General features: G+C 33.5%; 2 protein-coding genes across 2 annotated transcripts; one reads left to right on the plus strand and one right to left on the minus strand.

Moving 5' to 3' along the window:
* Positions 1-2,433: 2,433 nt before the first annotated feature.
* Positions 2,434-6,653, minus strand: LOC108915330 (elongation factor 1-gamma). Its single transcript, XM_018721336.1, has 7 exons — positions 6,543-6,653; positions 6,279-6,428; positions 5,986-6,201; positions 5,639-5,927; positions 3,226-3,376; positions 2,843-3,137; positions 2,434-2,783 (listed from the first exon to the last, which is right to left on the minus strand). The coding sequence occupies exons 1-7, from the start codon at positions 6,552-6,554 to the stop codon at positions 2,628-2,630; spliced, it is 1,269 nt and encodes a 422-aa protein (XP_018576852.1). The 5' UTR covers positions 6,555-6,653; the 3' UTR covers positions 2,434-2,627.
* Positions 6,654-6,816: 163 nt separating this feature from the next.
* Positions 6,817-9,281, plus strand: LOC108915333 (cleft lip and palate transmembrane protein 1 homolog). The gene is made up of 3 exons (XM_018721340.1): positions 6,817-6,978; positions 7,033-7,520; positions 7,927-9,281. Exons 1-3 carry the CDS (start codon positions 6,886-6,888, stop codon positions 9,152-9,154), a joined length of 1,809 nt encoding a protein of 602 aa, XP_018576856.1. The 5' UTR covers positions 6,817-6,885; the 3' UTR covers positions 9,155-9,281.
* Positions 9,282-11,931: the final 2,650 nt, after the last annotated feature.

The following is an 11,931-nucleotide window of genomic DNA, read 5'->3' on the forward strand; positions in this document are numbered from 1 at the left end:
TACATATTAATGTGTTGGTTTAACAATTTAGCTTATTTGTGTAACAAAACAATGTATGGCAACTGGGTTCGATTGAAAATATGTAAATTTTTGTATTTTGTGAATTTGCTTTTAAGGATTAAAAGTTCTATTTGTTTATTATTATTATTTTAATTTTATGTACGCGTATATTGAAAATTTAGTCAATGGCAAATATAAAATATTTAAATAAATATTAATAAAACGTTAAAATATCGCTGTCAGATGTGCAAAATAGTTATTTTTTCAAAAATCCATAACATTCTGTGATGACTACGCGTAGAATCCAAATAAGCAAAAATATGCATTTAAAATAAGCAAGTAGACGGTGATTTCCGTATAACCGGAAGTGCTACAACAATGGTATTATTTTATTTAAAAAGAGCACCCCCAAAAACCCCAAAGTAAAGCCAAATTTGAAAAAAAAATCGATCCGTTCTGTATATGCAATTATAACTTTACACTAGGGATCTTTCGAATAATAGATGTACTAAATGTCACAAAAATTGCTTTCATAAAAATAGCTTTCTATACTATCTGAGACGGACAATGGAAATAGTTCTGAAACTGGCATCTAGAGGGCCGTACCTCTTGGACTTGTAACTAATCAAACAAATGACGAACTTGTTGCCAAGTTGTTAAAACGCCCCATATTCTTTAAATAGTGTTTTCCGCAAAGACAAATAATTTCAAACATTTAATAACTGAATAATCTAAAGCTTATCAAATAATAGGAATGTTATGTCAGGCCACCTGAGTATTTTCAAAGAAGTAAAACGAATAAACAGGTGCAAAAAACGATCAAACCATCAAGATTTTAGGTACTGAAATCTACGAAAATACTAACTTTTTTATATATAATTCCACATGTAAATATTCTTATAACATTTACTTGCTTAGTCCTACATATAAAATTGTTTACTTTTATTTATAAGTACGTGAAAATAATTTTAAAATGTGGGGTTAGAATAACAGCAAACGCATGTTTTACAAACGCTTTTTTTCAGTTATTTTATTTGAGTAAATTTAAATGGTAACAATGAATAAACAAAACATCAAGGATTTTATTTTTGTGCTTACTTTTGTTCTACACGTCTTACTTTTAAAGATTTCAGTACCTAAAAAAGACAGAAATTTCACTATTTCTCGGCCAGGAATATGGCCACCTTAATAAATCTGGATCTCTATTATATACAGGGTGTTTTAATGAGCAAGACTTCAGTAGCGTATGAGAAGTAATTTTAAGCAAAATATTCTCAATAAACATATTCACCAAAATTCAAGGGTGCTCAAGTTTCTAAAAAAATCGTTTTTCTCGATTATCTTGTGAATGGAAAGAAAGAATATTTTTTTGCTTGGTGGAAATATTTGTTGCATCAAATCATCAAATACTTTAAGAAAGAAACACTGTTCTATATTTGTTTTCATAGGCTGCACCATTTTCCAGTAAAATTGAATTGCTTCATTGTATCTGCTACAGTAGATGACATTTACATTAGGGTCCATCGGGTAAAATAGTCGGATCAGCCTACTTTTTGGTGTAAACAAATTTGTAAAATACGATGCCGCTTAATCAAAAGTGGTAAATTACAAATTTCATTACCGTCAGTCGTTATGATTCGTTTATAATGAACAATGACAAACCGTTGCTTCTACCTTCGAAATAATGTGATGTTATTGTTTCTTTAATTTTTACCAAAATTTAATTGCCAATGCCAAGAAAAATTCCAAATAAAACAACTGGTCACGTGACAATCATTTATAAAAGCTCTGAAGTACATGGATAGGATAATCTTGGGATCTATTTATAGTAACAAATACTTGATCTTCATTTGTTTTTTACTTACTCTGTTAAGAGGGCTCTATAGCAAATAGGCAACCAGCAATACATTTTTATAGATTTTATTACACAGTTTGTCTAAATATCGATTTATGCACAAATAACAGACTTTCCCCCATTTTAGTGCAGATTTTCTATAAAAAGGAGTAAATTTGAAACTCGAATGACTTTTTGGTGTAAAGAAATTTGTAATTTACGATGTTCAAAGCGGCAAATTACACATTTCTTTACAACGAAAAGTAATTTGAATTTCAAACTAACTGCATTGTATAGAAAATTTGCGTTAGAATGGAGGAAAGTCTATTATTTGTACATTAAGTCATATTTGAATAAAATCTATAAAACTGTATTGCTGGTTGCCTATTTACTATACAGCCCTCTTAATACTATTGATTTATGACAAATTACTCATTCTTTGTAAATTTTAATGCAATTTTTTCAAACATGAAAGAATCCTCAGGTTAGAAAACAGAGGGTTTAAAAGGGAACCTTGCGGGACACTTCAGCTGAAATGACAACGGAACATTCCAAAAACGTTCTCCGTTTTGCGTCAAATTGAAATAAAACTGCCAAAATATAAATAAACGTGTCTCCGGCTTTATTCACCAACAAGCCCTGTATAAAAGCGGTTAAAGAAGCAGAATCTCCACCAGACTCGAAAAACTCGAAAATAAAACAATATATAAGAAAATATATTAACAAAACATGGATTTATTGAATTTTCATATGGAGTATGTTAAATAATCGGTTGCAACAATTGAATAAATGATTATTTGAAGATTTTGCCTTGGTTGAACTTCCTCCCGCCCTTGTCTTCGCCCTTCCAAGAAAAGTACTGCTCGACCAACTTCTTAGTCTCCTCGGAACTGGCGTCAAGTTTCTTCCAATCGTACGACTCGTAATCGATTTGCCAGTCGGGACTAAGCTGGAAAAAAAATTTACAAAATCAACGAGCCTTGATTACAAAAAACAAAAATAACTTACAGGGAACGCTAAATCTTGACCTCTCCACACCCAGATGCCGGAGATCGTACTGTTGTTGTCTTCCCCGAAAAGGCACACAGAGGCGAAAGCTTGCTTACGCATTTTATCCAGTCTTTGGAACATGCCCGTGATTAAATTGCAACTCATGAACACTTTCGCCAGTTCGTCTGGGTACTTGTACTCCCCGTACCAGATGGAGTAGTTTTCGGGATCGAACTTCTCCCAGAAGTATGGAATCGACTTGCTCTCGTCCTCGTTGGAGTAACAACGCTTGAAATCGTCCATGTTGAAGGTCCTAAGGCAAAATTTAGACAATTGTCACTACCGAAGTGACGTCACACGCGAAACGTCGAAGATTTATGATCTCGATGACAACAACTTACCCCTTGGGCATGGAGTCGAAGGGATCCTTGCTCTTAGGCTCCTCGGCGAGAGCAGCCTCCACCGCGTCCAGTTCTACTTTTTTAGGCGTTTCTTTCTTGGGTTGCTGCTGTTTCTTTTCTTGTTTCTTCTCTTCCTTCTTCTTGCCCTTACCTACAAAAATAAACGAAACTATGTCGAATAAATTCCTTAAAATCGGACGATCACGGGAGAAAGAAAAACAGTGCTTTATTATATCAAAAATTAGTTCCTTCTGTTCAAACCTTGTCAAACAAATAATGAATTTAACAGAATTGATAGGATTGTTAAAATGTGAAGTGTTTTGGTATTTTATTACTTCGTCAGTATCAAAGTGACGTCGGAAGTGTGAAAAACCAAATTTAATATATCTCCCTTCGTTACGAACACTGCAAATTTGTATTGGCAATATTCGCCTTTGAGAGAGAATATTTATACATTAGGCGGTAGCTGTTTTGGTTTGACTTGGCGGCACAATATGTTAAAAAAATTCGAAATGTCATTTTTTTCTTCCTATTTAATTATGTATCTTTTCTAGAGTTGATTTTAGGTGAAAATGGAAGAGGAAAAATATTTTTGTTATTCATTTTTTTACAAAATATGACTAGTTACAAAATCGAACGAATCATGATTATTATTGTAAAAATCGAAAAAATCTCCAAAATTGGGGTTAAAAACATTACTTTTTAGGGAATTTTTTGGGGTTTTTAAATTGGGTACAGGACCTTCACCACCTCAAGAAAACTTCATGTTATGTAGAATCATCACACCAAATTTTGCACAGCAAAAATCAAGGCCCTTAGATACCTGAAAATTTAATCACATACAGAAAGGCTCTCATGCTTTCAAACGCTTTTTGAAAAATTCAAATCCGTCAATATCAAAGGTAAGTGCATAAACTAATATACTGTTTATCAAAGATCAAAAAGAAATTTATTTATTTATTTAAATATTCTGAAATTGTTTAAACAACAATTATTTTCAAAATATGACGAAAATTAGTAATATAATGAGTTAATTTCTCATTTGCTTATATTTTAAACAATAAATAATATTTGAATTATACTTTAATCACAAAAAAAAAATTAATATTAAGAAAAGAATAGTTCTTTCATTTCGATATATTATTTCGTATTCGAAAATTACGACCTTCAAAAAATAGATACACGTATATACCGTGTGATGATGAAATTTGGTGTGGCGATTCTACATAACATGAAGTTTTCTTGAGCCAAGTATGAAGGTCCTATACCCAATTTAAAGACCCCAAAAAAAATCCCTAAAAAGTAATGTTTTTTAACCCCATTATTGGCGATTTTTTCGACTTCACAATAATAATCATGATTCATTCAATTTGTAACTAGTCATATTTCGTAAAAAATGTATTACAAACATTTTTTTCCACTTCCATTTTTGCCTAAAATCAACTCTTGAAAAGATACACAATTAAATAGGAAGAAAAATATGACATTTTTCGAATTTTTTTAACATATTGTGCCGCCAAAAGTTAAGCGAACGTTTTTTATGCGTATAGAAAAATTTTCATTTCAAGTGATATTTGAAAGCCAAAAATCTCCTTGGATATATGATTCACCCAAATATGGACTTTTTGAAACAGATACCATCCGGACTATTATAGTATATTTCTTACAAAAATTACAAGACAGATTTAGGTACATATTTTATTTCTACGGTGTACCAAAAGCTACTAGAACTGCACTGAAGGGGTAACTACTCTCCGCAATACGTGTACAATTTTGCACAAAAAAGTTCGCAATCTTTACATTCTTGCAGCTTTTACAGGAAATCGTGCACAAACCGCGTCGCAATCACTAAAGTCTCTTAAAACAGGATGCGATGAGGCTTATTAGTAGGCATTTTTTTAATATTGATTATTGGAAACAGGTGGTGCAATATCTAGTTTTAATACCTCAATAATTAAAGCTAAATGTAATCTAAAAAATTCCCTGATATTTCCACGTACATTTAAAATATTTCTCAGTCTGCAAAGACATAAGCTCTATCGGTAGTGTGGTTACCCCCTTGCTAAACAATATGTTACAACTTTGTCAAAAATGTGTCTCATACCTTTCTTTGGATGATCTATAAAATATTTACATATTTACGCTATACTTACTCTTTTTATTATTTTTATCCAAACTATTATCCTTATCGGAAACGCAATTAAATAAATTTGCAGCTTGAAAAATAAAAAATTGTGAAAAATACGCAAAAAAGTTTAAATAATCATAGCAAAAACCGACTGAAAATACTCTACATTATAATAACTCAAACTAGAATAGGCACCTTTTCTCTAGCTTTGAATTGAAGCATAATTAAAACAGTTAACGATTTACTGAACTCAACACAATTATTTAATTTCCGAACTTTTCTTACCTTCTGCAACAACGGATCCAGCCGTAGCAACCTTACTGCAAAGCTCGACTTCCCCAAGGACTGCTTTGAACTCTGGCTGGTTGATTAAGGTCGTGAACCATCTGTTAACGTTACCAAATGGCCGTCTGTAATCTGGATCCAAAACGTACTTGTACGCATTAAGCAGATTGCATGCCACTACAATATCGGCAAGGGTTATACGTTCACCAACTAAATAAGTGCGTGCCAGTAAGTGACTGTTAAGAACCGTTAGTGCAGACTTCATGTCATCTTTTGCTCTCTGAAAAGCCTAAAAAGAGTACTGAATATTTAATACCACCAAATAAAAAAATCCTGAAAACACATACTTCCTGAGCACCGGCATTGTTCCTTATAATGCCTAAAATTGGGAAAACCCAGGCACAGCCAGCTGGAAGTACTTCGCCTTCTGCGAATCCAATCCACTGCAGAATTTGGGCAGTGTCATATTCATTTTTGCCTCTAAGCTGGTCGTTCGCTACAAAATAAGCGATAGCGTTGCTGTCTTGCAAGCATTTGCCATCGTTTGACTCAAAAGCTGGTACCTAAAATAAACTGTTTTAATGTCATAACCTCCCAAATGTCAAAGTTATGACGAGAATGTTTAAAAAAAACTACTAACCTTTCCTCCTGCAAATTTCTTTAAGAAGTCTTTTGATTTATTTGTCTCGCCAAATACGAAATTTGGTGCCACTTTGACGTTTGCTTTGGCATATTGTGCCGCAATAAGCGCTTTTGCGGCACGAAAATTATCAGGGTAAGTGTAAAGGGTCTGGAAAAAATAAAGATTACGTTTATAAAACACGAAACTGGGAATTTGTTTGACGGCTTTATTCGCAAAGATGATTTGTATTTACGAAGATATTTAAACAAATTTAATACTCACTCCAGCAGCCATTCTTACTGCACGGTTCTATTAAAAAGAAAGGATGAGTAGATTTACAAAACAAGGATAGACAATCCTCACAAAGCTGGATAAAATTCGTCCAAAATATTTTAGGATTGGTAGTGTTGATCCGGTTAATGGTTGGTACGTAAGAACCAAATGCACTGAACTGAATAGAACTTTGTCAGATCTGAAATGATAAGTAAATGGAAAGCAGGTGATCCAATAGCTTGTTTGTTTCGTGTTCCGTGTTCGTTCGTTAACTTCATTTTACTTTTGACTTGTCATTCGAGGGTATGTGTCATTTGTTGCGCACTTAGATTAATTTTATTTAATTAATGAAATGAGTGAAATGAAAAACGATACAGATGTGTCTGTAAGTAATAATACCGTAGCAACCCAAAGAGCAATTGAAGGCAGTCCAAACACGGAAAACGTAAATAATCATCGTCTGTAAAATTCAGGTTAATCACTTTCTATATATTTTTAGCAAAATGGACAGCCAACCGAATTACAGCGGCAACCTAGCAAATTAGAATCTTTTTTTGGTATAGTAAAGTCCCTTATTATAAGGGGCATTATAATATACTTCATTTCATCATTCTTTCGTGGACCCCAGGCCCCTAAAGTTACAGAAAAGGGCACCCAAGTGACTTACACACCCGCCAGAAATATATTTCAAGAAGGAACAGTATTAAATTTGTATATTTATTTATCAGAAAATGAAACGGTGAATAATTACCATCCATCAAATCTATTCTGGTACAAGGAGGGTCTAACGTATGGGGACTGGTCATCCGGCCCTAATGGGGATGGGACTTATTTCATAGAGAAGTCCGTTCCAGTGACGCCAAATATGAGAAATAATGGATCTCTTTTCTTACACGCATTTTTGACACGATCGGGCTATAGCCCTGATCCAAAAGCCGAGAATTATGCACGAAACCAGATGTCTTCTGTAATGAAACAGCTAAATAGGTAAGTAATAAACATTAAGTTTATGAAAATTAGCTGAAATTTTTCCAGTACCTACTTTAGTTAATCAATATTTGCTACTGTTCTTAAATTGTTACCTTACACCTTCCAAAAAAAGTTTAAACAACTGATCTTGTTGTATTGTGTAATATTTATGGCCTCCATAAATTAATCTGTTAATGCCAACTAAAACCTCAGTAAGGTCGAATTTTATTTGCACTTAATAATCAGTTATTGTACTTGATAACAATATATTTAAATAGGTTAAGTGCATAAATTTTACACTATTTCAGTTTTTATTTTATGTTTTTTCACTTATTATCATTTTGTGATGGAGTTAAAAAGTTGGAAAACACCCTGTTCTAAAAAATACATCTGCCATCGCTATAACTTGTATCATTCCTTTCAGGTATAAAAAACTGAAATCCAGCGGTACAAAAAATCTGTTAACCGGAGAAAGCGAGAAAATAGAAGTGGAAGACGGCAAGGTTATCTCCCATTGGCACCCCAACTTCACGATAAATCTAGTTACGGACCAAACCTCTTGGACATATGGTTCCGTGCCTGCACCTTTAGACCAGTACATCAGATTCAGCGATGACAGAAAGTTCTACAAACCTGTGCTCTTTGCGAATGACTTCTGGAACATGGCCCGTGATTACAAACCTCTAAACGATAGTTTAAGCCTCCAGATAACCTTTCAACCGTTGAGCCTTTTCAAATGGCAATTGTACGCTGCCCAACACACTAGACAGATGTGGAATATTTGGGGCGACAACGAACCGGGCCAGTCCGATGAAGAACAGGACACGTTGAAAGAAACGTTATTGGATACCAACCCTTACTTGTTGGGTATTACCGTCTTAGTTTCTATAGTTCACTCCGTTTTCGAGCTTCTGGCGTTTAAGAACGACATACAGTTTTGGAACAACAGGAACTCGTTAGAAGGCCTCTCGGTCCGTTCGGTATTTTTCGGTGTCTTCCAGTCTCTGGTAGTCTTATTGTACGTGTTGGATAACGAAACGAACACTCTCATTCGAATCTCGTGCTTCGTCGGGCTCGGTATCGAATTCTGGAAGATATGGAAGGTGGTGGACATCAAATTCGAGAACGGTCGTTTAACGTTCAAAGATAAGAGTTCGTACGTCGAATCCAGTACCAAAGTGTACGACAAACTGGCATTTAAGTATCTGTCGTGGGTGTGTTTCCCGCTTTTAGCCGGGTACAGTGTTTACGCACTGTTGTATTTAGAGCACAAGGGTTGGTATTCGTTCGTTTTGGACCTACTTTATGGGTATTTACTCACGTTCGGTTTTATAATGATGACGCCGCAGCTGTTCATCAACTACAAGTTGCAATCGGTGGCGCACCTTCCTTGGAGGATGTTGACTTACAAGTTCTTGAACACCTTCATAGACGACATGTTTGCGTTTGTCATAAAAATGCCGACTATGTATAGGATAGGTTGTTTCAGGGATGATATCGTTTTTCTGATATTCTTGTATCAGCGTTGGATATATCCCGTCGATAAGACCAGGAGGAACGAGTTCGGGTATTCTGGGGAGCAGGAGGAGAACCAGAAGAGTATTACCGAGGGTCAAGACCAAAGTGCGATAGAGACGAAGAAAGACAAATAGTTTATTTTATGCTTTTTTAAGTCCTTGTTGTTGTGCGTGTCTTTCATAAGCGTACCTATTATTGTTATGCGTATAATATAGTCCAAGAGATATTGCCTGTAAGGCCGTAGTAAATTTTTCGAAAACGGCTCTGTTTTTATTTCAAAAACCAACTTTATTTTAAAAACTAAGAAAAGATATTTGAAAACAATAACACCGTACGGGAAACTTTATTTCTTATTGCGTCCTGCAGACAAATGTAATACATATTAGCAGAGTTCAGCAAAAGTACTAAAACGCTTCTTTTTTCTTTAATTCAAAAGATTTACAAGCCAACGTTTGATGGAATTGGTACTATTAAAAGGTAAATTAATAATTTCATCAAAATGTGATAAGACGTTCGGAAAGATATAGAAATAAAATAATGCCATGTAGAAATTTTGTTTAATACAATTAAATGAGAAATAATTGGGCAATAAAAATAAAGAAATTATTGTATCTTTATTTGAATTTATAAATATATTAAAAAAAAACAACTTGTTGAAATGTCAATATTGCAATAACTGATTCTGAAATATGATCAGACAGTCTACACTAATGATTTACTGTCCTCAGATTAATACTAGTATAAAACGGTTAAATTCATCACAAATAGCAAACTATTTCAAAATAAAAATTACACAACTTCGAGTTAAAGGATAATTGGAAAATTCTGCTATCTTTCCTATACCGTACCACAAAATTATTGTTTATTACCAACCTAGCTATTGTTAGTAACACTATTATTGAAGCTATACAACAATTTACTTTTAAATTTTCATCCATTGCAACGTTTTGCTTGAATAAAAAATAATTCTTTACAAGAAATTTTAAATGTTAAACAATGCACAGTTGGTAACTACTGCAAACTAAACAAATTGCAGCAATTCTGTCCCATTGTGTGATAATAAACATACAGTTTTATCACATAACATGTGTTATGTTTATGTGAGTTTTATCCCCGCAATTTTGTCGCCACAACAAAATTGCATTGTCTGACACGGGCTACAGGCTCAACAAATATACAGGGGGGCTTTCGTTTTAGCAAAAATAATACCTATTAACAGCTAATATCAGTTCAGAGTAACTCTAAGTTAGTTACATACTAATAGCTACTATTTTTCCCAAAATGCCAAATCGAAACGCCCTCAGGACACGCTGTACAAAACAAACGTCAAAATTAGTGGGCAAACGTCAGCCCTTACTTTTTATCGGACAGTGTAGCTTATAAAACCAATGGTTTCTAAATTCTTTTTCCTGTAATATTGTTTATAAACTCAACAGTTGACATATTTATTAAAATTTATTAGAGTTTCTCATCCATAAAATTATATACCGGTGGGGGAACGAAACAATCCATAATATAGAGCTACTGTATTACCAACGAACCGCGATTCGACCTCTCTTGTTGACATACAGAAATAAATCCGGTGGTAAATTTAAATTTATAATTAATTTACAAAAATTTTTTTTAACTATAACTTAATTTATTAAAATACCTACTGGTAAATGGTAAACACACATCTGTAAAGACAATAAGTAAATATTAAATAAATTGAAATAATTAATTTTATAATATTTACTATCAATAATCCTCAAATTTTATTCTAACTCTGTGTTCTCCTGACATTTCAAAATTCTGATCAGGCCCGGATCCAGAGGGGGTGGCGATGTGGCGATCGCCACCCCCAAAGCACAACATTTTTTAAAGATCTTCAATTTCTCCAAACGACAACAGGCAGTTAGTCGATATTAATGCAAGTCCCCCTTCCTAACCTACACCTTACGTCATCAAAAAAATAACAACAACAACAACAGCAACAATAATAATAATAATAATAATAATAATAATAATAATAATAATAATAATAACAACAATAATAATGATAAAGAAGTGCTTTGCGCCACCCCCAAAACCAGTCTCTGGATCCGGGCCTGATTCTGATCACCTTAAGACAGCGTCATCAAAGCTAATTTCCATTTACTCAATATTACTGTTTTATGTAACCTGCGATTTAGGCCATCTTCATGGGCGTAACGAAAGGGGTAGGAGTGTGCACACCCTAGCATCTTTGCGGTGATTGCGTGACTTTTTTTAAAAATCAAATCAAAACGTGTTTAAATTTTATAGAGCATTGTTTAGAGATCTTTCTTTTTTGAGGCCTTTATAAAGCTTGCAGCCCTGCGCCCACCCCAAGCAAAAATTGTAACTACGCCCATGGACATTTTTAATGTGGATTGGTCAATTTAGTGAAACTGACTGAGATTTTAAACGGAATAATACGTCAGTAAAAACATACACTTAAAAAAGGGGAAACGGAAATTATAAAATTAAAACGTTAAGTTTGTGTAACAAAAATAAAGAAATCCCTAAAGTGTTTTCCCAAAAATCGATTCTAAAAAGCAATCTATAGATTGCCAACTTGATTATTGCAATTCAACTTGATTATAATTGGTTCAGCAAGACTGGCTAGATGGCTCTACTATATAATAAAAATAATAAGGTTTTCTAGTTCTTAGTGAAGACTGAAGAGTGAAGACAAGAAGGGTTGTTTTTTACGGCAGAAGGTTTTTAAAAAATTGTAAGTTTTCCTTTTGCAATAAATCCACAGTACATATATAGAATATACAGGGTGGTGCATTTAAAATTATCAAAAATTTTAAATATTGTGAATAAAAATATCAAATAAAAAAATAGATACAAATTAAAATTGACAGAAACATTTTATTTATCTCTGAATAATGTAAATATATGAAAG

Source organism: Anoplophora glabripennis, unplaced genomic scaffold, assembly GCF_000390285.2.
Source record: "Anoplophora glabripennis isolate ALB-LARVAE unplaced genomic scaffold, Agla_2.0 scaffold589, whole genome shotgun sequence".
NCBI classification, from domain to species: Eukaryota; Metazoa; Arthropoda; class Insecta; order Coleoptera; family Cerambycidae; genus Anoplophora; species Anoplophora glabripennis.

Excerpts from the sequence above, each read along its gene's own strand:
- LOC108915330 (XM_018721336.1), bottom strand. Across the intron at positions 5,928-5,985 it reads ACAATGCCGGTGCTCAGGAA|GCTTTTCAGAGAGCAAAAGA; the intron begins GTATGTGTTTTC and ends TACTCTTTTTAG. Across the intron at positions 3,377-5,638 it reads TGGATCCGTTGTTGCAGAAG|GTAAGGGCAAGAAGAAGGAA; the intron begins GTAAGAAAAGTT and ends TTATTTTTGTAG.
- LOC108915333 (XM_018721340.1), top strand. The coding sequence starts at position 6,886 with ATGAGTGAAATGAAAAACGATACAGATGTGTCTGTAAGTAATAATACC. Across the intron at positions 6,979-7,032 it reads GCAGTCCAAACACGGAAAAC|CAAAATGGACAGCCAACCGA; the intron begins GTAAATAATCAT and ends ATATATTTTTAG. Across the intron at positions 7,521-7,926 it reads GTAATGAAACAGCTAAATAG|GTATAAAAAACTGAAATCCA; the intron begins GTAAGTAATAAA and ends CATTCCTTTCAG.